The sequence below is a fragment of the Lepisosteus platostomus genome, chromosome 13 (genome assembly GCF_059453375.1).
Source record: "Lepisosteus platostomus isolate fLepPlt1 chromosome 13, fLepPlt1.hap1, whole genome shotgun sequence".
Taxonomy (NCBI): Eukaryota; Metazoa; Chordata; class Actinopteri; order Semionotiformes; family Lepisosteidae; genus Lepisosteus; species Lepisosteus platostomus.
The window spans coordinates 36,717,507-36,740,196 of NC_142623.1; the positions used below are offsets into that span (position 1 = coordinate 36,717,507).

The 22,690-nt window shown below is 39.3% G+C and overlaps 2 protein-coding genes across 2 annotated transcripts; one reads left to right on the forward strand and one right to left on the reverse strand.

Annotated features, from left to right (window-relative positions):
• The first annotated feature begins 431 nt into the window (after nucleotides 1-431).
• On the forward strand, nucleotides 432-3,166 carry LOC148650550 (catechol O-methyltransferase-like). Its single transcript, XM_088604513.1, has 4 exons — nucleotides 432-714; nucleotides 1,388-1,657; nucleotides 1,956-2,152; nucleotides 2,531-3,166. The coding sequence occupies exons 2-4, from the start codon at nucleotides 1,405-1,407 to the stop codon at nucleotides 2,846-2,848; spliced, it is 768 nt and encodes a 255-aa protein (XP_088460639.1). The 5' UTR covers nucleotides 432-714; nucleotides 1,388-1,404; the 3' UTR covers nucleotides 2,849-3,166.
• A 1,644-nt stretch (nucleotides 3,167-4,810) lies between these two features.
• pcdh12 (protocadherin 12) lies at nucleotides 4,811-20,201 on the reverse strand. Its single transcript, XM_088604511.1, has 4 exons — nucleotides 11,021-20,201; nucleotides 9,982-10,073; nucleotides 8,352-8,500; nucleotides 4,811-5,296 (listed from the first exon to the last, which is right to left on the reverse strand). Exons 1-4 carry the CDS (start codon nucleotides 13,994-13,996, stop codon nucleotides 4,866-4,868), a joined length of 3,648 nt encoding a protein of 1,215 aa, XP_088460637.1. The 5' UTR covers nucleotides 13,997-20,201; the 3' UTR covers nucleotides 4,811-4,865.
• Nucleotides 20,202-22,690: the final 2,489 nt, after the last annotated feature.

A 22,690-nucleotide genomic window follows, 5' to 3' on the forward strand; every position in this document is an offset into this window, starting at 1 on the left:
ATTGTTTCAAAATAGGTGAGCTGGATCATCTTGAATTCTAATTTAATATATAACATACATTAAGCACAGAAGAGTAGTATCAGTAAAGTATCGAATTACGCTAATTTTCTTGAGCTAAAACATCTACCAAAAATCCAATGAGCCTCTCGTTAGCTTGACGTGAAATTGTACGCTACATCTTTAAGGTTACTTAGCAATGTGAAGCAATTAACAGTCAAAATGTAAATTTTGTAAAAAAAAAAGGTACAACAAACATGTACCTTATTTTCGTTTACTGGATACAAATAACGTTTTTTTTCTTAGCTTTCATAAAATAAAGCATAAAGCACGAGTATACTTACTGTACTGCATTTACATTAATTTACACGTGGTTAAGAGAAAAACATCTGCTTGTATTACATCTTGACGTTATGAACTTGCAGTAAACGCAGGTATTGGCTGGCCAAATCTGGTGCAGGCGTGCTTTGTTCACCTGGTTTTGACAGGCTGAGTTACGAAGAATATTTAAAAAATGCAACTGGACCCGCCTGTATCTGACAACACAGCATTTGTCCTTGACACCGTAAAGATAAAAGATTGCCTGTGCTACCTACGTTTTAAATCGCATTTTTTAAACGTTGCTCAGGTAATGTGGGAGTTGCTGAATCCTAACGAAGTTAATCTGTTGCCTCAGCTGCTACACTGATTTATTTCCTTTTTAACTACTTTAATCAGGTAAGTGATAAGATTTGTGAATATTGCGTTTTTTTATTCTTAGATTAAGATAAAAATAATATTCAGTATACGTTTACTTTTTATGTACAGTATAGCACCTTAGCTTCTGAGAGTTTTTTTTTTTTTGGTTTTTAATTTGGATGCACGCTTGACGTACAGTACGTATTGAGGAACAGCGACGGCGATCAGAGCCTTAGCCGAATGTCGTTGACATTGTTCTGGGTGATTAACTTCCACTCAGCCTGGTATCTTAATGCCATTTCCAGAACCCCCCAAAAACGCAAAACATAGTTAAATAATTTTGTTGTTAGTTGTAATTAAAATCCTTTGTTCTCGACAGCAGGTGGCGATGTTGCATTTATAAACCCATTTAGAAATGAGATTGAAACAGGATTTTGGCAACAGTTCAGTTCCAGTTCAGAAATCCAGTACTTGCTACGGACAAGTTTGTGTGCTTTTTATTCTACAAGGATTTTTAAACTACAAGGAAAGTTCGCAGCTAATAGAAATTATTATAACCCTTCAAAATAGCTTTCATTGCATGTTGAAAAACCATAAACTTGTCATCCCTCTATTATTATATCAAAATATTTTGTAGATATAATGTGGATGATTGTCCTTTTTTATTTATATAAGGAACTTTTTTCTCCTAACTAATCCTCGTCTTCTGCAGAAGGTGCTCTGTGAGAGATGTGGCTGCCTGCGGTCTATTTGCCTTTGATCCCGGTGTTTGTTGCCATGGCGATTCGTTATCGGGAGCAGTTGGGAGCTTTTTGCCGAAATGTGTTTTTCGGCAGGGTAGGAAAGCACTCAGGAACGCGCGTTCAGCGCGCTCACGACTTTGTCCTCATGAACTCAACTCACGGGCAGCCCGACAGCGTGCTTCAAACCTTTGACCTCTACGCTGAGACGCAACCTTCTCTCGTCATCAGCCGGGAGAAGGGTATGCAGGCTTACTTTAGACAGCAGGTTCCATAAAAGTATGTCTTACAGAGGGTCGAAGATCCTCATATCACATGTGATTTATGCTCTCTAACAATTGCAGTGCATTGCCTTATAGAGGTAACGGTAATAAGTAGATAAGAGCATTCAGAAGCAATGAATATTCTTAATGGTAGACTCTTGAAAACCAATAAGCGCTACCCTTACATTATTACTGACCACCATTGAATAAATCAACACTTGTACTTCTTTTCTCATGCTTTGGATTGATGTTGTCACCTGTCCAACTTGTTCATCAGGTGAATTCCTGGATGAAGTGGTGCGAAAGGCAACCCCTGCATGTGCCCTAGTACTGGGCACACAGTGCGGATACTCTGCTATCCGAATCCTCAGGCTGCTGCCTCCTTCTTCAAAGCTTTACACTGTGGAACAGGACCCCAGCGCTGCAGAGGCAGCAGAGGAGATGATTCTAGTGGCTGGATTCAAACACTCCCAGGTGTGCTGCATTTTAGGGATGCGCCTAGACTTTTCTCTGACCTTAAGCTGCAAAAGTCAGTTACAGTATGAGAATTTGGTTGGTAGTATGGGTTTTGACAATGTTTGGATAGACCTTTGGGTGCTATGATGACTAACATATACACCAGTTCAGTACTTGCTTTATAGGAACATGAAAAAGTTTATTCCATGCTGAAAGGAAAAGAAAAGAGACAGTGTTTCGGCTGTGGAGCCTGAAACGTGAAGAAGGCACCACAGTCAAAACGTTGTGTCTCTTTTCTTTTCAGCATGGAATAAACCTTTACCTGTTCCTCTGCAGCCTACTCACCCTGACACAACTCCCTACTTCACACTGCTTAGCTTCTTGTCTGTCTTGCAGTTCCAGATGGTGGGCTCCCCATCTGCTGTTGCCATCCCCCAGATGCTGACAGGATTCAATGTCAGAGCTGTGGGCCTGGTGCTCATGGACCACGACGTGGAACAGTACCTGCCTGACCTCCAAGCTCTGGAGAAGGAAGGCCTGCTCTCAACAGGCTGTACCCTGCTGGTTAACAACATAGACCTCCGAGAAGCACAGGGCTTTCTGCACTACATCCACAGCAGCCCACAGTACTCTGTTGTCCATCAGGTGCAGGACATGCTGGAAATCCAGTGTCAGCAGTGCTCGGTTAAGGGTACTGATCCAGTGACTTTATGAATCCATCCAGACTTTTCACCTGTGATTTTACCTTTTCAAAAGCAGAGCAAGCCCCAGATACTCGGTTGCCAGCTCACAACATCTGTCTGTGGCTGTAGCAACAGACATCACAGGATCTGGTTTCTTATGGAAAAATAATTAAAATATCTTCCATGGTTATATTAAAATATTTTGCTGGTCCCTTACAAAAATTAAAACAAAAGGCGTTATTTTCTTTCTAAGTGTAACCAAAAGACTTTCAAATGTGTGATGAAAATTCATGCTTGTCAAGAGAACAAGAACAAAATTCAGTTTGTGATCAAAGTGGCATTAATAAAATATTAATTGAAAAAATACTAAAACAGCAAATTATTCTTTTACTCTTCCATTATACATACATCCCCTATTGATTTGGAAATTATGCATTCTTACACTGATTAATGATGTGGTGAAATGTAATGATTGATGTAATGGAACATTGTTAGTTTTGTAGCTTTTTTATTAAACAATATGTACAAAATGAAGTTCATGTTTGAGAACATGGAAAACCACATTACACTGAAGGTTTTCAAATAAAATATAATACACCTTTTATTATACATAAATGTAACACTTAGAGAGCTCAATGTGGGCAGTTTAGTAGTTGTTTAATCTGAGATTAAGTTTTTATTCATTTAAATATGATTAAAATCATTTTATGGTTAAGTCGTTAACGCATTTAACCAAAAATCTTTTAACACTGAGAGTTATTTTTAATTGCTGTCTTGCTATGTTTTTCTTCTAAATATGGAGTCACAGTTCGAATTGAAAATTCATGTGAACTAGAATTTCAATTGTGTGTACAAGGGGCATAGGAGTATATTTTAAACTTTGGATAAAAAATATTTTGAAACTGACACACATCTCCATGTCTGGACTGAAGAAAATGCTAAAGCTCATAATTATAAAACCTTTCAGGGTTTCCAAGGGAATTATAATGCTTAAAATGGTGTAAGTGATTTGCATAAATAATATACTGTATGAGCAATGATTATCACCATTAAGAACGCTATGTGTTTAAAATCCATCTTATTTTTGCTCTTTAGGTTTTAATCAGCATCTGTTCAAGTACATCTTACAGATGGTATTGCTATGAATATGTATGTTATTGTTGTCATCTGTTTTTTTTAAAACAGAGCAGAGAGTTTTATTTTAGTATTTTAACACATTTCAGAGTTTTAACAAATGTTATTTTCCTCACAATTAAATGTGAGGTGCTCCACTGTGTTGTACCACATTTTTCTATTTTTTGTTTTCTAAACAATAAACAGTCACTCAAACGAGTAACCGTATTTTAGTTGCCTGGTATAACAATTGATGTTACTTTTATTTACATTCTAGTAAAACCAGAGAATGATGTCATGTTTTTTTAGATACTGTACCAATATAACAAGATAGCTCAATGTCTTCTGGAGAGCAAGACAAATTAGAAAAGTATAGATGGATTTAAATTTATCTGTGCTAAGGCAGCTCTGTGCATTAGAATTTAACCTTTGAAACAGTTATCTGCTTCAACTGTTTGGTAAACTCAACATCTCCACAGCTGGTGTGAATGACATTTTGGGTCAAAACAATTCTTCTGTTTCAGTTTTTTGCCTTTGACTAGAGTATTGATACCTGTAAGCACTCAAGCAGCAGCCTTACAACATCCAGTCTCAGGTAATGCAACTGTTCTTAACTCATCAGAGCAAGATCTTTTTATAGGAGACATGGTGTAATGGTAAGGTCCAAGTGTCTCACTTTCTGATCCTTTCATAAAATTCAAACTCATTCTCGCCTGCCGGAAAACAGAAAATTCTGTCACTAAGGCTCCTGGTAGTAAAAAATGAAAACAATCCAGGCAATCCAACTGATCTTCTTAACAAAGTTCTTAACTCTTCAGAACCTCTGCCCCATTGAAACTTCATTGTAGGTCACGATAATGCAGAATCTCTGCTTCCAGAGTAGAATCCAATGGAGTTTATTCAGCAGGCGTGTGCATGACATTTTCCACTGCAATCTAATAGTGGTTCTCTAACCCCATAGCGGAGGAATATGTCGCATGAGAATTGTTTTCAGCTGCTGGGCTTCGGGGCTGTTGAGCACCCCCTCCTGTCCCGTCCAGGCCCAGTGAGCGTCGATATGCAGCAGAGAGTCTGTAGAGCATCTCTGCAGAGGTCTGGGGCTGGGATTCAGCCTTCTGAGTGAGCAGCATCTCAAAGAGGGTACTGACCTCAGAGAACAGGTGCCCAGGCAGCGCACTGCCCTTACCAGATGTCTTCCCAAAGGTGGAGAAGCATGTTGTGGCCTCCTGAAGAGCCTGGGGTGAAAGAGGTGTTTCTGGTGAGGAGTGTCCCTCGGGAACAAAAACATTCTCCCTGTAGTCAGCAGAGAGCGGCAGAGACAATCGAGCCATCCAGGCCGGGTCTGGAGCATCCGCAAACACGTCGTCTATGAACGAAAGTAAGTCCTGTTAAAATGCACAATCACATCGCTCCTACAGAATTCAGAATTACAGGTGATTTTCCTTTAGGTTTTGTTTGGAAAACATACATTTGTTCACAAGAAACAGGTTTGTAGTTAAATGTAAATTGGCCATTTTTGCCTATCTCTATCAATTAGTAGCAAAGCAGGGGTTGGAAACACAGGTGAATTCGCTAGGGGCGGGATCATCTCATTTAGGAGATTCACACTCTTTGGATTCTTACAGGCAAATCACTGAACTGGCTGCACCTGGAGACTCTATAAAAGCAGTTTTTTGTCTTTTCACAGACCCTCACGGTTTCATAAGACAGTAAGTATTTTAAAGATTTTCGTTAGGCATAACAGATCAGAGAAGGCAGCTATAGTGCGCCAGTACGCTCTCCACACATCAGCTCTCAGTGGGGAGGAGAACAGACTAATGAAGCCAATTCATAGATGGGGATTATCAAGAGGCCACGATTGGTAAGGGCCAAAGAGAAATTTGGCCAGGACATCGGGGTAACACCCCTAACCTTCTCTTTGTGAGAAATGCCAGGGGATTTTTAATGATCACAGGGAGTCAGAACCTCAGGTTTATGTCTCATCCGAAGGATGGTGCCTTTTTACAGTATAGTGTCCCCGTCACTATACTGGGGCATTAGGACCCACACAGACCGCAGGGTGAGTGCCCCCTGCTGACCCCACTAACACCTCTTCCAGCAGCAACCTTAGTTTTTCCCAGGAGGTCTCCCATCCAGGTACTGACCAGGCTCACACCTGCTGAGCTTCAGTGGGCTGTCAGTGAGTTGCCGGGTGATATGTGAACATAGCCAGCATGAGCCATTATGAGCGCACCTGACCGACCGGAATCAACCGAGAGAGGTTATTGCCACTGCTATCCAGGGAAGATACGGTAACAGTTCATGTGGAGACCCCCATGCCACGCTATCAGAAAGGGGAATCTTTCACACAACTTTAAAAGGTGCATTTACCACACAATCAACAGGGCATGAATGGAACAAAGCACCAAGCAGTCGTGTGAGTGCTGGGACTTCAGTACCAGCTGTAGGATCTTGAATAATAAGTAGATGAGTATGAAAGACTGAATGGCCTTCTCTTATGTATTAAATGTTTTTTTGTGTTTAATTTGAATATTATTCTGTAAATCAGCCTCACTTTTCCGACAAACATCCCTCCCACGTCTGCTACAGCTATTAATAAGAATGTCCTGGAAGCTACATTCTGTTACCTAGTTGCCTAAATATTGCATGTGCAGCTGCATCAATGTGGTAAAGAAAAACAGATACAGAGAGTGCTGAGTAGGCCGTGCTGAGCTTTTTATATCTGGAAACGTGCAAGCGCGGGTACCTAAATCTCTAAATATAAACTCCAAAACAATTTTATTCACAAAGATCACAGATTTTAAAAGACTGCATATAAATAAATGCTTGCAGGTCTACAGCAAGGATATAAAATTTAAGAGGGGTACTTCTGTGAAGTGGTTAAAGTAATTTCATTGCTTAGACAAAGTTAACATGTCATGCCATTTAGACAAAGACATGCTATAAGAATATCTATAGAATAAAGCAAAAATAAACTGTTTATTCAAACCTCTTTCAAACTTTGTAGTGCAATTCAACTGCAATACAGCTTTAAAGTAATCCCAATCTCCTTATTACTGGATATCCTGGCTTTTTTTCCCCTCTTTAACCACAGTCATTTGGTGTGGGTTATTACATTTCATTCAGCCCCCTCATTAAAGTTAAATACAAAGAAAGAGCCACTGTTGCTTGTTATTCTCTTAAAGGAGACTGTATTTAATAAAACACAATGCCATTAGAACTTACGGGGAAAGGCTTAATGGTAATCAAGGTTTTCAGTACCACATATAAAACACACAGCTAATGAGTAACATAATAATAGTGCTGTTGTGTGTTATTCTCCTGGCGATAATATTGTAGATTATAAAGTAAGCGGTGAAGGAGGAATGCAGAAATGTGCAGCACTTTAATGAAGACATCAATGAATCAGAACAGTAAAGGATTTACTGTCATTATATTATATAAGAATTTCAGCATCTATAATGTATTTTTCTACATATTATACAATTGATCATTTGAAGTGATATTTCTTTAATCTGTTACAATGCACCAATGTCTGTAATAACAGATGTACATTAAATAAATTGGATCTTAGCAGCATTGATACGTATGTACAGCAGGAATATGGATGTGTGATTGCAGCTTACTGTCTCTGCTGTTTATTTATGTGAAGATTTCTAGAGGAAGGCTTTCGTGCCCCTGTGTCTTGAGAGGCAGTAAAATGAAAATCATGAGCAACATGGCAAAGCTCTGTTTTCTCTGCATTGTATCTGTCATCCAGAGAGGGGAATGTGAAATTAGGCTAGTAATTCAGCTGAGCTATCTACTGAAGGTCAAGAACAGTGAACCACAGCTTGGGCAGTAGAAGGGGGGGCAGGATTCAGTCTTCTGAGATTAAATTACACTCTTTAACCTCTTCAAAATTACAGGACTTTATCAAAGTTGAATAAAAATAAAATATGCAGTGTAAAGGACCTCACAGTTAGGTATTTTGGTTAACTGCTTAAGTTCTGCACCTTTAGAACTGTTTAATCCATGTTTGGATGAGCATACATATCAGAACGCATCTACAGCAGCGGCATTTTCTTCAGAGCACAAGTGTACAGCTGTTTGGTGTATTCTAAAATGTCTTTTCTAACAATTCTAAAATTGTGAGGTCACAGCCCTCTTCTCTCGTGAGCTATTTATATTCAGCGCAGTCTTTTAATACTTCTGACAACTGTTGGAACCAGAAAGAGAACATTTCAACATGACGCTCTGGCAGCGGGTTTCTTTAAGGAGGATGGAAAAGGGAAGTAAAGGCAGTGAATGATGCACAACAAAGAAACCTCCACACCCTTACCCTTGAGTCACTTCAGAACACGCACTGGAAAAAATGCTTTTTTTCACAACATTTTTTGTTAAAAGTAGCTTGTACATTTGTCCAATGGGTGTCACCTTACCTGTGTTGCTGAGCAGCATGTCTAAACCCTCCCCCAGCAGGGGGTCAATAGGAGAGTCTCTCCCAATATCCCAGTCCACATCCCCAGCTTCACTTTCGCCATGGCCACTGTCCTTAGTGCTCAGCCAGTCGGTGTCCTGCGCGCCGGACCTTCAACACAGCAGAGGAAGGAGAGGGATTTAACCCCGAATACACCCTGGGGTGAAGACTTTTCTGTCTCGCCTTGTAAACTCTCCACCTACACCCCAAGGTCTTTCAACCCTTTCAAGATACAGTAGTTGTGGCACATTGTTTGGTGCTTCAGAGGAAGACGAAGAGCCTTTACTGGCATCCTAAAAGAAAGAGGGGAAGGGGGGGGCAGGTTCAGCAGCCCTTTAATGAGGCCTGAATCACAAAGTTGAAGGAGACAATTCACTAATTATTACAAGCCATTTCAGGTCTAGCACAGGTCACTATAGGAATGACTCAGAAGGTGTCTGCACAGTTCCCGAAGGGTATAAGCATGTGTCACAGGACCAAAATAATTATTCGCTAGTGTTTAACACATGCGTCAGAACCTAAGGATAGGATGGTGGCAGATGGCAGGTAAATAATAAGGTAAAAATTAATTAACCCGAGATCTGCCCTGAGGAAAAGATATGGTGAAAGAGCCGAGGCGATCAGTACAGGTCGTGACTGAACCTCCGTTGCACTATGAGCAATAAACTTTCCCGAGTTAAAAAAATTGTGTCTTGAGTTAAACATTTCAGAGAAATGGGACGAGTTTTGGTATTTTTGGAAGTAAGTACACAGTAGTTCCAGACAGGAGAGTTTAGTAAGATTGTTTTTAAGTGCAGGAATGGGTCCTTTGTGGATGGTGACTCATGTTTAAAAGTTATGCACTTGATCCATTCTAGTAGTAAACCTTTTAATCAGAGCAACAAAAAAACACGTTGGATATGAGCTGGAATTACAGACATCAAAATGGTCCCTTTTCTTAGATTGATCTGTTCTGAATTATAGTGTTTCTAGTCCTACACGTTTAGCATGCCATTTGAGTTAAATAGGTAAGATATTTACCTTAAGTGACATTCTTATCCTTCTAAAGACCAGGAAATTGGTTTGAATTTATCATTTCCATCATATATCAGCTGTGTTTTGTTTTTTTTTGCACTCAGAGGACAGCTTGACTAAATCAAACGTATACCATTTCAATGATTAGAATAATGTAGACTTTTACACTAACATCGCCACACGTTTTCAGTTCAGAGAGAAATAGCTTTTAAAATTGTGATAATAAAATAATTAAAACTGAAGTCAAAATAGGGTGACTGTGCTTTAGGGGCTTGGCCTTGATCCCGTTTTGACCTCACCATTATCCCTGTTTGCTTAAAGGCCAGTCTTGAAAGGTGAACATACTTTCAAGAATGTACTAAAATACATTACTTACAATAATCACATAAATATAGCAATCACCTCCGTGGTGGTCACTTTTAAAGACTCTGTGCAGACATAAGACTCAGTTGCTGAACCCTTTGAGGAAGGATTCATACAGCCATCCTACCGAAGATATCTGGATCCCTGATTAAAATTCAGTTTCATTAGTCTTGAAACAAAGGGAAATAACAGTGTAGCCTGACTCCAGTGCTCACCTGCCAGCTCTGTGAGAGTACTTATTCCCCCGGAAGTTTGGTCTTGGCTGTAACTGCCCTTGATGCAGCAAGGAGAGCAGCTGGGAGATTTGCTGTAAGACAGGAAACCACACAGTGAAGGGGAAAACATTTCTACATGTAGTCCATTCTTCCATATGCTTCCTTCCAGGATGACCACTACAAACACAGCTATTTTGGACTGAAATGCCCATTCAGCCTCTCCAGCCATCTCCAGCATTCCTCTGAGAGTACTAAAACCACAGTTTAAAAATGAGGATATGAGATCGTATCAAATAATTAGTTACTGTAAGTAGTGTATACAGCACATTTCAAAAAGAATACACTCATGTTTTTTCTAAAAAACAAAGGTGAGATGTTAAATCTATATAAGCCATTTATAGACTATTTTCACTATCATTTAAGAAACAAAAGTGTCAATACAGTATATGGAAAAATTGTTGAGGGCCTGTACATGCACAGCATAGATAGTTTTTCCATGAAAGCAAATTTGAGCTTACTTTGCCATTTTTTCATAATAGCTGGGGTTGATTACTAAGTCTCTTGGAAAGCTGTAACGCAATACTGAGTAAACGACTTGGTATAATTTCTCAGATGTTTGGCAGGGCTTAGATTACTCTGTGCTTTATGAGTATCTGAATCCTTTTATAATTTTATCTGTCATCTGTCCCTTGAGGCAGAGTTTTAAAACATTACTTTGAAAAAGGCCTAACAGATATGAAAGGCGTAACGCTACATGAGCTCAGAAAAGCTCATCTATAAGAGCCTGCAAGCAGCAGTTTAAAGATCTGTGGAGGACATGAATCACAATCAGATTAAAAAAACACAGTTCTCAAAATCTAGAGTTAGCTTTTTCTACAGGGTTAAACAGCACCAGTTAACTGAAAGCTAAAAATAAAAAAATGGCAAATCTCTCCTTGTCTCTCATATTATTATCTAAACAATTTTTCTCTTCTTACAGTACATGTATGTATGGAACTAACCGGACAAATAGGAAATTGTAAAGGCTTGTGGCACTAACCTGTACCTCTGGCGAAGCTGAGGAGAGCTCAATGGGACTATACTCCGCAAAGGCGGCCATGGACATCCGAACAAGATTCCTCAGAATCTGCTGGTGATCTTCCTTATCTTCCTTCATCTTACAATCCACATTCCTCTGCCTTCTCAGTGTCCTAAATGGTGGTGAGGAGGGAGCCGAATCTGAGGTTCCTTCGGAGCTTTGCTGAATTTCGGGACTGCCCTGTCTCCTCAGGGTTCCCAGTCGAGAGGAAGGTGTGGGGGATGCAGGGGCCTCTGCTTGGACCTCTGAGTTCTTGGTTCTACGAAGGGTTCTGTAAGGAGTTGCTGGAGTCCTGGGAAGAGACCCGTCAATTTCTATGTTACTGGGTTTACGGAGGGTCCTGGGAGGATGCAGAGGTAATGTTCCGTTGTTGTCTGGGAAAGTCTGGTTCCTTAAAGTTCTGCTAAGAGATGGAGAAAGGTTGAACTGACAAGGAGGAAAGAATGCTTGGGTTTCAGGTATTTCTTCTTCCTTAGGAATGGAGGGCTTTTGTGGGTCTTCTTCTAAGGCTTCTTCTTTTCTTCCTCTCAACACAGGAATTAACTGGATGTCAGTTTTCTGGATCTGCTTTTGTGGGCGCCTGGGGTGCCTGGTGTAGGTGCTCTCGGCTTGTCTGCAGTTGTAAGCGCGGTTGTCTCGTTTTTCCGTTCTGCAAAAGGTCGTCACCAGTGCTACCACCACCAGGAGCAACAGGAACGTAGCCCCAAGGCAGATAGCCAGCATCATGGTGGAGCTAAGCTGCCCTCTTTGGCCAGGGGAAGAATTCTTTTGGTGATCCAGCAGATTAATAAATGTGATTTCCAAATTAGCTTCAGTGACAAGTGGGGGAGAGCCCAAGTCTGAGACAGCTATATCTATCTCAAACACCTTTCCAATCAATTCTGTAGCATTGCTGGAATTTACATACATCTCCCCAGTTAACTGGTCCAGTAAAAAGAGGCCATCAGTGTTTCCTTTAATTATTTTATAATGAAGCATTCCGTTTAGGCCTGAATCCATATCATGTGCTCTGATTTTGGTGGCTAGGTAACCAAATGGCTTCAGACCTGCTGTAGAATTGTTGCTTGAAGGGTATTCAAAGAGGTAGGTACTTGATCTGTCTCCCTGAATGTCTCCCAGTTCAATAAATATCTCCCCCTTCTCAGTGTTCACAGGGATGGTGATTGATGCCCTGCCCCTCTTTGACACAGGCTCTTCAATAATGGGAAAGTTGTCATTGATATCCTTTATATTTATCAGGATAGTAGCACTGCTGGTCAGAGAGGGCTGTCCTTGATCTGCAGCCTCCACAATAAGTGTAAAGCTCTTGAATAGCTCAAAATCAAAAGACTGCCGGGCATGAATGTAACCAGTAGTGGGATGTATGATAAATTTGTCAGAATCCTTGGATTCCTTGATGGAGTAAGAAATCTTCCCATTGAGGTCAAGGTCAACATCATGAGCATCCACCGAAAGGATTAGGTAATCAGGTTCATTGTTCTCCTCGAAAGAGGCCTCATAAAGTACTTTTGAGAAAACAGGGGGATTGTCATTTTCATCTAAGACATGGACAGTTAAGTGTTTCGTGACAGACAAAGGAGGTATTCCATGGTCTTTGGCTACTAAGGTCAGGTTATACTCCACCCTACTTTCCCTGTCCAAGACACTGTTGGTCACTATCATGTAATTGTCACGATGGACCTTCTTCAGTCGGAAGTGACCGAGCCCATGCTGGATGTGGCAATGGACCTCTCCATTACTCCCTGAATCTGCATCAGACACCATCACCAGTGCTAGGAAGGTTTCTTTAGCAGCACCTTCAGACACTGTAGCAAAAGCAGAATCCTGTGGTGCCCAGGTAAAATGTATGTTGGGTGCATTATCATTGACATCCAGTACTTTAATATGGAGCTTACAATGAGAAGGGATGGCATTGGGTCCCAAATCCCTCGCCTGAATATCAATCTCATAAGTGTGCTTTTTCTCATAGTCCAATTCCCCAGTGAGGTTCACCGTCCCAGTCTTTGGATCAATACTGAAAAGGTTTTGCACCTCTAAAGGGGCATGTTTGCTAAAAGAATATTCAATTTCTCCATTGGCCCCTTGGTCAGGGTCAGTGGCCTTAAGATTAATTACTGTAGTGCCCCGGACTGTATCTTCACTGAGGTCAATGGTGAGCAAGCTTTCTTCAAAGACGGGGCTGTTGTCATTAGAGTCCAAGACGTTGATCTTCACCAGCGTGCTGCCTGATCTGGGGGGATTGCCTTTATCCCAGGCCACCAGGGTTAACTCAAAGGATGACTGAACCTCCCTGTCCAGTTCCTTGATGACCACCAACTCTGCATGCTTGGTGCCGTCTGAGTGAGTTATAACATCCAGTGCGAAGTGCTGGTTGGGGGAGAGAGAATAGGTCTGGAGACCATTTGGTCCTGCATCTGGATCCAGTGCTCTGTCCAGTGGTATCCTCATGCGCAGCATTGCAGTTTCTGATATCTCAATTTCCTGCTCGGCGCTTGGGAAGGTGGGGCTGTGGTCATTGATGTCCAGGACCTCCACATTCACCTGGAGGAAGCCTATGGCACCTCCAGTATTGAAGAGCACATTAAAAGCAATCAGACAGAGACCAGCATCCCTGCAAAGGGTCTCCCGGTCTAGCTGACCCTTAGTCAAAACCATTCCATCTTGTAATCCAACAACAAATGGTAAGGGTAGAGCCTGCTTCACAATTTGAAAGTTGTCCAGCACTCCAGTTTCTCCCCTCACTTTCAAGTCATCAGCTAATGTTCCAATCATGGTCCCACTTGGCTCTTCTTCCAAAACCTTATATTGAATTGTCAGAGCAATAGTGTCTGAAGAGGAAACAGTGATCACCAGCCAAAGAGCCAGAACAGGCAGCTGAGCAGCACATAAAATCATGGTTGGATCTTGTATCACGTTAGATTTTGTAGAATGTCTCATTTATAAAATAAATAGCCAAACAGCTTGAATATAAAATCTGAAAACAGCACTACAATAAACAAAGTCAACAGTATATTTGGAAGGTACACAAATAAATTATTTATATATAACAACAATAAATGTCACCAATATATATATGGCTTATTTAAAAAGAAAACATTTCAATTCACCTCACAAATAACACCATTTTTAAATAAATTTGATGACCAAAAGAAAAAAGCAAGCTTAAAATGAAAGTTTAACCAATAAAATGTAAAGCTAAAAATGTAATATTTTAATACCCTGCATATAAAAGTATAAAACCTCTAAATATATCTATTCTAAAAGCCCCAATTGCACATTGAAGGAGAGTCATTATAGCAGTAGAAGTGGAGAACTAGAGTTATTTTATGCACTCACACAGCTGCCCATCTCTGATTCATGCTCCCCGGCTTCTGAAATTTGGAAACAAAGTTGGATCAAAGTGGGCAAGTTTGCTTGTGACACACAGAGAGCACAGCCCAATCGGATTGAAAGGCAGAAACTGAATGCAATGCAGACAGACTCCACCTTTCCAAGGAGAACAGCCCCTCAGGAAACTGGGCAGGAGTTAAAACAACATCCATGTGCTTTTAAAGAAACACTATCCTTCTTTTCTCACAGGCTGCTGCTACCCCTTTGTTTAACTTTTAAAATAACTCATCAAAGCTTCTTTTCAGGCTTAAGTTTCAGTATGTAAATTGAAATAGACTTCACTTCTCCATGTGTCTCCCCAAGCTGAAAGCAGGCCAGACCAAGTGTTATAACAGAGTGACGTAAGGTCTAGTCACCCATTAAAATATCGAGATAACATTTAGCAAAGATAAACATGTAGGCAAATGAAAACTTCAGAAGTGAATCTGTCCAGACTGTTGAAATGTAGTTTGGTTTCTGTATAAAAAATTAAGTTGAAAAGAAATACACCTCAGTGTACTTGCTTAGATCAAAGATGTTAAAGTGGTATTTTTTATAAATCCTAAAAATTTGGGAAATGTTTGAAGTATAAATTATTCAGATCAATAGAGCACTTTTGTCTATTGGCAATACCAATGAGCTACCCATGTGATAACGCTTTTTGCAAGCAACTCAGAATAGGTCTAACTGAGCAATTAAGGACAATTTTCTTCCATTTTTCCATGACAGCTGTTTTAAAAGAGGTCAGTTAAAATAGGGGTTGGGTGAAAGTAGTGGGATGAAAGTGACATAGTGATACACACATATATGGTACAGAGACAAGCTGAATGGAGAAGGTTTTAAAAATATTATTGTAATTTTGTTTTTGTTTTTTACAAATAATCCCCATTTAATAGTTTATACCAGTAAAAACGAAGTACAAAAAATCAAGGAGAGGTGAAAAATAGCATGAGATTCTCTCAAGGTGAACGTGGAAATTTGATCCAAAAGGTTAAGTCCAAAACGTTTGATGGTGGGGGGGGTAAGTTTTAACTTTGGCACTTCCTCTGTTATTTATTTTTCTTCTTGTGTGCAAGGCTGCTTTCCCAGTGAAACCATTAACACAAACAAACCCACCAGTGCACAGGCCAATAAAGCTCATTCCCAAGGAGAGAGTAATGGATAGTTTGATGGCCTCCAAGAGATTTTTGAGATAAGAGTGCTTTTCCCAAGACCCCCGTGATAAGCCAACTCAGAATAAAGATAAGGGTATTCAGCTGCCAGAACTTTACTCACTGCTTTTGTAAAGCTCTTTCAAAGGATTCCCCCCTCTGTGATGCCTGAAGCCAATTATATCAAAGAGAAAGTCAGAGACGTTAAAAGTTTAACTATATATCTGTCACATCCTGTTAAATCTCAAATTCACATTTTCATTTGTAGCACACTGTATACAAATTTACTAATACCATGTAAATTGTCATTTTTAAGAGGTTTTGTTATATCTTTGACTTGGCTCTCATAGACCCCCCATCTTGCTGCCTGAGTCTTGCAGAGTTAAAAAGTTAACAGTTCCTTGATCCAAGCAGCTTACTGCTAATATATCTTCTGATAATTCAATGAACTATTACCCATGTACAAAAAGAAAGGTTCACACAAAATTATGTTTTTCAATAATCTTTTGAAAGAAAGATGAAAGTTCAATAAAACCTGTAGGGGAAAGAAAACTGGTGTTGTTGAAGAAGAGATCTAAGGATTTCTGGCAATGAACTTCAGATGAGACCCTTTCATGTTATTCCACTCTTAACAAAGAAATGAGCTTACTGATAACCTTAAGGAGATAAATAAGAAACATACTAAAAAAATCATGGCAGTTTTTGAGGTTGTGAAGCATAGAGATTTTATATACCTACAATTACTCCTCTTAGGCAGCACAAGATTTTGTTTTTCAAAACCTCCCTAAAAGAAAACCCATTTTCTAAATACTGTATACAATATTAATTGTATATTGTTGCTGTATCAGGTTTTATTGAAAGCATGACTTCAGAGTGCCCCATTATTAAAACTAAATAACTAAATCAGCAGTCTTCTAAAGCAGACAACCACTAACATATCCAAGGCAGAAATGACAGACCAGGTGTGCCAGATTTCCTTTTCTTATCAATGAACTTGAGAAAACCATGCCTGAAGTATTTTTCATCATTCTGTCCTGGTACAAACAATACTTGTCCTAGGATATTGTGAGAAATCCATCTAATTTCCTTACTCTACCAGATAGATATGTTACATTCGGAAATTGGTAAACATCTGCTAAAAGTTGTTTACCAAACACTTTTATCTGCTAAAAGTGTTGTTCTTCAAATTGAAAACAAGCTTGTGACAGAATTAATCACCAGAACTTGGAAAAGCATCTGTTCACAGTGGCCTTTTTAGCTTTGTTTTTATTTTAGTTTTTTAGTAGTTACAGTACTGAAGTCAAGATTAAACCATACATTTTAGCAGATACTGCAGACAGAGACACAAAGATAAGTAGAGGCAAACATAGCACCCACTGAGATGTTAATCAGCATTTTGTGGTGGCTCATGCTGTCTTCAGGCTTTAAGAGCTTCAGTGTGGTTTTTATCATATCAATCAGCACCATTTCTGATCCTCAGACCTGACATGAGTGGGCCAGCGCCTTAAAGACCCCAGTCTGTTCAAGTTGTGCGAAATAATTATTTTTTTCGTTGTTGTCTCTCTTTATGTCAACTGCATGAATGTAACTAAACACCATTGTGCTGTAAAACAATAGGATATGACACGCAAGAGAAGAAAAACAGGAAGTCTCCCGCTCACTCACACCACAAAACAGCAGACAGGAGTGACAACAGGATCTGGCTATTTTTGTTTTGCTTGTTTTTTAGATAGATGCACTATATAAAGAGATATATAAACATATGAAGACATTGGGTTATGTGCACAGCTTCCTGTTAGAAATTGTTTTCTGAGTTTTTGTTTAACTGTACAAGCTTAATGTCATTAAGTATTCTTAACCTGGTTCTCTCGTTGTTCCTTTTATTAGTTATCTACAAACAGAAAGAGACCGTTCCTCTAACTAGGATCACAATTAGAGCCATCTCTGAACCATGTGACACTGTCTTTTTTATATATTATTAATCCTCATGATTTTCAGTTACTTAAAAAAGTCTTTCTGGTAATTCAATTTTCTGTTAATGGTGTTGTAATAAGCAGTTTTCTGATGACAGATGGGCAGAAAGTTTTATTTTAATGTATGGTTGAAAAAAGTTTAACTGAATTGCTCATTGTCAATTTTTCCATGCAGAACAGTTAACCAAAATTCTGTGCCTTGGCAAACACATGATTATAAACAACAGAATGTAGACCAAGGTTACTGTTACACAAACTAAAACCAAACCTACAGCAGACAGTAAGTGAATTGTGCAAGAGTGCATTTCATTTTTAGGGATTGGCTATAAGAAAGGCATCAAATGTAGGAGGAAAGGCGGCAGCTCCTATATCTCTTCATCCAATTTGAAATGGTGAGCTAAGGAAGTGAGGAAGTGTACAGCTGTACCAGCCCTGCGAGGGACTGATGTGAGAATAAAAACCCATTTCCTCCAGCTGTGTAAAACACTTGGCACCAGCCCCTCTCCGCAAATCTTTCTGCCTCTTTTGTATGGCAACGAGTCGAGGAAGTGCTGACGAGACAAAGTCCTTATGCCCTTTGAAGGTGGAGATAATTCCTGCTTCCCTGAGTGAGCCTGCTCTGTCGTCACTACGGCAACAACAGCCTACAGTCACCTGTTCGGTCCATTAGACTGATAGCATCTTGCCCTTGGTTGCTGTTGACATTTCTGAGCAAGTTTGTCAATACCTCACTAATGCAATGAGATACGGTTCTGAGAAAAAACAAACAGAGATAGAAAAACAAAAAAAAATCTCATCACATGCAGATGCTCTTCAGTGTAACAAAATCCTGGATGATTCCTGAAATTTATGCTCAGTAACACTAGGCCTTTTGAAAAGCAGTTTTTTTTCTAAAGACAGTTAAAGGGGTAATTTTGTGGAAACTGACTCATCCTTCTAAATTATAGAGTGCCTTATCCAAACCATATTACAATAAATAGACATAGCTTTTTCCATATCAGTGTCCATTAAATTCACAGATTTTTTTGTTCTATCGGTTTATTACAGCAACTTTGAGAGTATCCATTTTTTATTCATTATATCGCTTGCATCTGACAAGTTACAGTGTTTGGAATTTTGCATCCCCTTTTTTCAAAGGACAGAAGCAATGAAGCTATATACAAACTGCTCAAATAAACATACACTATTTAAAACAATACTATTCTTATGTGAAACCTACTGCTAACTTTCTTACATTGCATTACGACTGGTTTGCTACAAGTGTGAGAAACACTTAAGGATCCCATTACAACCATGACTGCACAAAGTGTATGTTGTGGTCTTCTGTGGGGACATACAGATTCAAGAAATCCAGAGTCCAAACCTGGATCAAAGGATGACAGCCATAACCCAGCCTGCCAGCTTTGTACCATACGTTGCATTTTAATTATTTTTCATGAAACACCACAACGAAGCCTCAAACAAAGCACAGAGTCAAGGAGACTTTAAGAAATAAAACATCTGGAGGGACGTGGTGGCAACTGCAGCCGCTGAGAGGGACTAAATGACTGTGTTTCATATAAAATCAAGGCTGGCAGAGGTTAAAAGAAAGCACCACTTCCCCAAGTCAGGGTCACAGTCACGCCTCTACCTCCCTTTCCTTTTGAAAAGCCAGAGCCAAGGCAGATCTTCTGGCAACCTGCCTGCTCTTAATGATTTACGAATGGGAGTCTAAGGATGTTGTGTTTTCTGTCAGCGAGGCTCCATTCAATTAAACAGGTAGGCGTCTACTGTATATTTGTCTTTTGTGTTGGAACTGAAATCTGTGTTTACCCAGAATCTTAAGGTTGTGTTACCAGCTTTTTAAAAGAATTTGAAGAACGTTGGTAAATAAAAACCCACAATTTAAAACCAGCAATTTAGACAAATACGTTTTGTTGTAATCCCAGTTGGAGACCAGTTATCAGTTTTATGGACCAGTTATCCATCTTTTCAACAGATGACGTCTATTAAAGAATACATTTGGAAATATACACGAGTAGGATCATTAAAAATGGCTTCTGGTCTGAGCAATACCTTCTTCTGTGCTACTTTGCTTCTCTGCATTAGTTCAGTTACACATCTGTGAAACTCATGAAAATGAAGCTTTTTCACCTCAAGCTCAAGAAAAATAACCCTTGTCTCAAGCTCACTGTCTGCCCAAACATTTATAAATGTGTACATTTCCCTTTCATTAAACAGTAACTGTAGCCTTCACATTTACTTGCACATCTGTGTTTACCAGATGATTGATATTTCTTGCCTACAATAATGAGCTCTGCCACAGTCCCTGAGAATCTCTGATCCCTCTGATTGATTTAGTACAGCATTAGTTCCAGAATTCCTAAGGGATCATCCCATTAGCTCAGGTGAGAACACGGCCTGTCTGATGTCAATATGACCTAGTGTCTTGTAGTCTAGGATAAGCATTGTACCCTGCTAAGATTAATATGAGTTATATTATTCAAACACATCACATAAATGAATCTGAAGAATGTAGAACCATTGCAGTAATTATACACATTTAAAGTCCTTTATTTCCAGTACAAATAGTGCGTAGATGGAACTTGTGGTGTGTGACTGGACTCTTTAATCTCTTGTCTTATTTTTTGAGGGGACCGAGGTGAGTTTGTTGATTTATCCCCTCATTTACCCCCCCCCCCCCAGCATCCTTACAAAAGTTTCCTGTTACAGGAAAATGCAGAATCCCAGAAGGCTTTGTGCCAAAAACATAGCTTCCTGCATCAGGATGGTGGTGAAAATCCAAGTCAAGTGAATGAAGAAAAGTAAATTTCCCTCTGTCTTTATTCATTAAACGTCAGAACAAAGGCAGGAATACTTCTACATTTTTCATTATTTGTGTGTTTATTATTTTTAAGACAAACTGCCTATATCCTTAAAACCCTAATTAAATGGTTCTGTGAGAATATCAAGCATCATTACTGCAGCTGAGTACCATTTCTGGTGGTTGATTAATTACAAATTCTCTGATAGCACAAATCAACACATTTTATCACAGTAAAATTAAAAAAATAACATGAAAACACATATTTGCCAGTTCAGGTTTGGCTCAGTACAACTGATTTCACATGTTCCAAATAAAGTAAAAAAATATTTTTCCAGAGTGGGCAAAATCCTTCTTTAAATTAGCTGTTTGATTTAACTTTCCTCATGCTTATTTTCTTTTTCCCTAATTCAAAGGTTTATCAAACCTCCTTGAGGCCACTACTTTTTGAGATCTCTCAACAAATCTAGGATGAGGGCAGATGCTTACCTTTTCATCAAACTGAAATGCCTTTCTTCGAGTGCTGTAAAGTAATAATTTCTACTATCTTACAAAAATCACTTGAATCTGGACAAGAAGAGATCATGTGTCAGTACAACTATAGCTAAAAGGGAAAAAGTTAAGTCATTTTTTAAACAGATGTCTAAAGGCTAATTCAGAAGATTAGGTTTCTCTCTGTAGCTTTAAGGTGTACATATTGACTGAACTACTATCTTCAGTAATGTTGAACAAGGCATGGGTTTGGTAATACACTGCAGTCAGAGAACACTGTACAAAACCAGAAATAGTGGATTCTGCAAAGTCCAATAAAAGAAGAAGCAGCCTTTTCAGAACATGGTTTAAAAAAAACCTCCATCTTACATCCTGTATCACACAAGAATATGCCACATTCTGTGCTTATTTTCTTATGATATTTGGTGGCACCAATCTGTAAATGGTTTATACAACTCCAACAAACTCCAAACAAAAAAATGTTCAATCAGCAATTAGCTTCACACTTAATTAATACTTTAGCCGTTTCCTGTTAGAATTTTATGCTTTGTCAAGAGCTAGCCACATCATTCCTCCTCACCAAATAGCTTTTCACCTTCAACTGCCACAAATTTACAATAAAATTTTCAGGAAAACAACAGTCATCTTTTATGTAGCAGGTGTGCTGACATTTTACTGAACAGAAATGACATAGGTAATTACATAGAAATTCTGTTCAACAGTCTTCAATAGGGCTGAACCACAGGAGGTCTACTGTGAAAGGCACAGAATATTTGTGTTTGTAGCCATCACTGGAAGAATTGTAAGCTGTACATCTGCGCCTCATGCCTTAAGGTGGGATTCTGGGATTCTGAGCCTGTCCACTGTTCTCTGAGCTCTAGTGGCCATGTCATCCCTGCTCATGTCACAGATGTTCAGCTGGGATTGAAGCCTGGTTGGTGGGGCATCCCAAGCGCTGTCACATTCTCATTTTATGAGCAATAGTAACAAGAGCAGCATGAGGATGTGTGTTGTCCTACTGGAGTAATGTAACATCAGGATAATTCTGCTGGAAGAGCAGCACGTGAAATCAAACAATGTGTTCTATGTAGTGCTGTGGACATGTTTCCATCAATCACTACAGATGAGTTCCATAGCAACTAAAGACCATCTCCCTTGGACTTCCCCACCGATTAGTTGGTTGTATAGTTAGGGCAATAGCGACAATTAGTTTACAATTTTGCACATCTGTGCTACACGAACTGATATTCATCAGCGTGGTCTAAACAAAATCCTGCTTCTTCGTTAAAGAGGACTTGGCTCTGTTGCTAGAAAGTTCACATCAGGAGACTAAGGGCACTTTGAATCCTTTCTGTGTTTTCCTTTTAGCAGGCTTAATTTTCAACAGCCCATCAATTGTGCCCAGTGAACTTTCTCTCTAACAAGCTGATTTGGCACTTATATAACAAAGTCTCTTAATTATTCAGACATGAATAAGCATTTAATCAAAGTAATGCCATAAACATTTAAACATTCAATCAGAAACCAAAATAAGTTTTTCCTAAAAATATACATGCAGAAATAGAAGTTTCATTATATGGTCAGTATATGTCACAACTACATATCCATGTTCAATTCAAACTTCCCATCTTTCATTTTTTAATGTGATGTAGTTTTTAAGTAGAGAGATGTAGTTCAGTTTATCCTATTTTTGTATCTCTCTTCAACAGCAATAGAGCATGAGTCGAACTAAAGTCACTTCAAAAGCATTGCTAAAATATTACCACATATGGCCAATTTTCTCAGTTATAGCTGTGACTTGTTTTGGATTGTAAGTGGTTTCTGCCTCCTAATGTTTACCAGA

What these genes read in the sequence shown, in the direction of transcription:
- LOC148650550 (XM_088604513.1), top strand. Translation starts at nt 1,405, where the DNA reads ATGTGGCTGCCTGCGGTCTATTTGCCTTTGATCCCGGTGTTTGTTGCC. An exon ending in CGTCATCAGCCGGGAGAAGG is followed by an intron (nt 1,658 to 1,955) that starts GTATGCAGGCTT and finishes CTTGTTCATCAG; the next exon opens with GTGAATTCCTGGATGAAGTG. An exon ending in CTGGATTCAAACACTCCCAG is followed by an intron (nt 2,153 to 2,530) that starts GTGTGCTGCATT and finishes TCTGTCTTGCAG; the next exon opens with TTCCAGATGGTGGGCTCCCC.
- pcdh12 (XM_088604511.1), bottom strand. Translation starts at nt 13,996, where the DNA reads ATGAGACATTCTACAAAATCTAACGTGATACAAGATCCAACCATGATT. An exon ending in CAGCTTCGCCAGAGGTACAG is followed by an intron (nt 10,074 to 11,020) that starts GTTAGTGCCACA and finishes CCTGTCTTACAG; the next exon opens with CAAATCTCCCAGCTGCTCTC. An exon ending in CATGCTGCTCAGCAACACAG is followed by an intron (nt 5,297 to 8,351) that starts GTAAGGTGACAC and finishes TTTCGTTCATAG; the next exon opens with ACGACGTGTTTGCGGATGCT.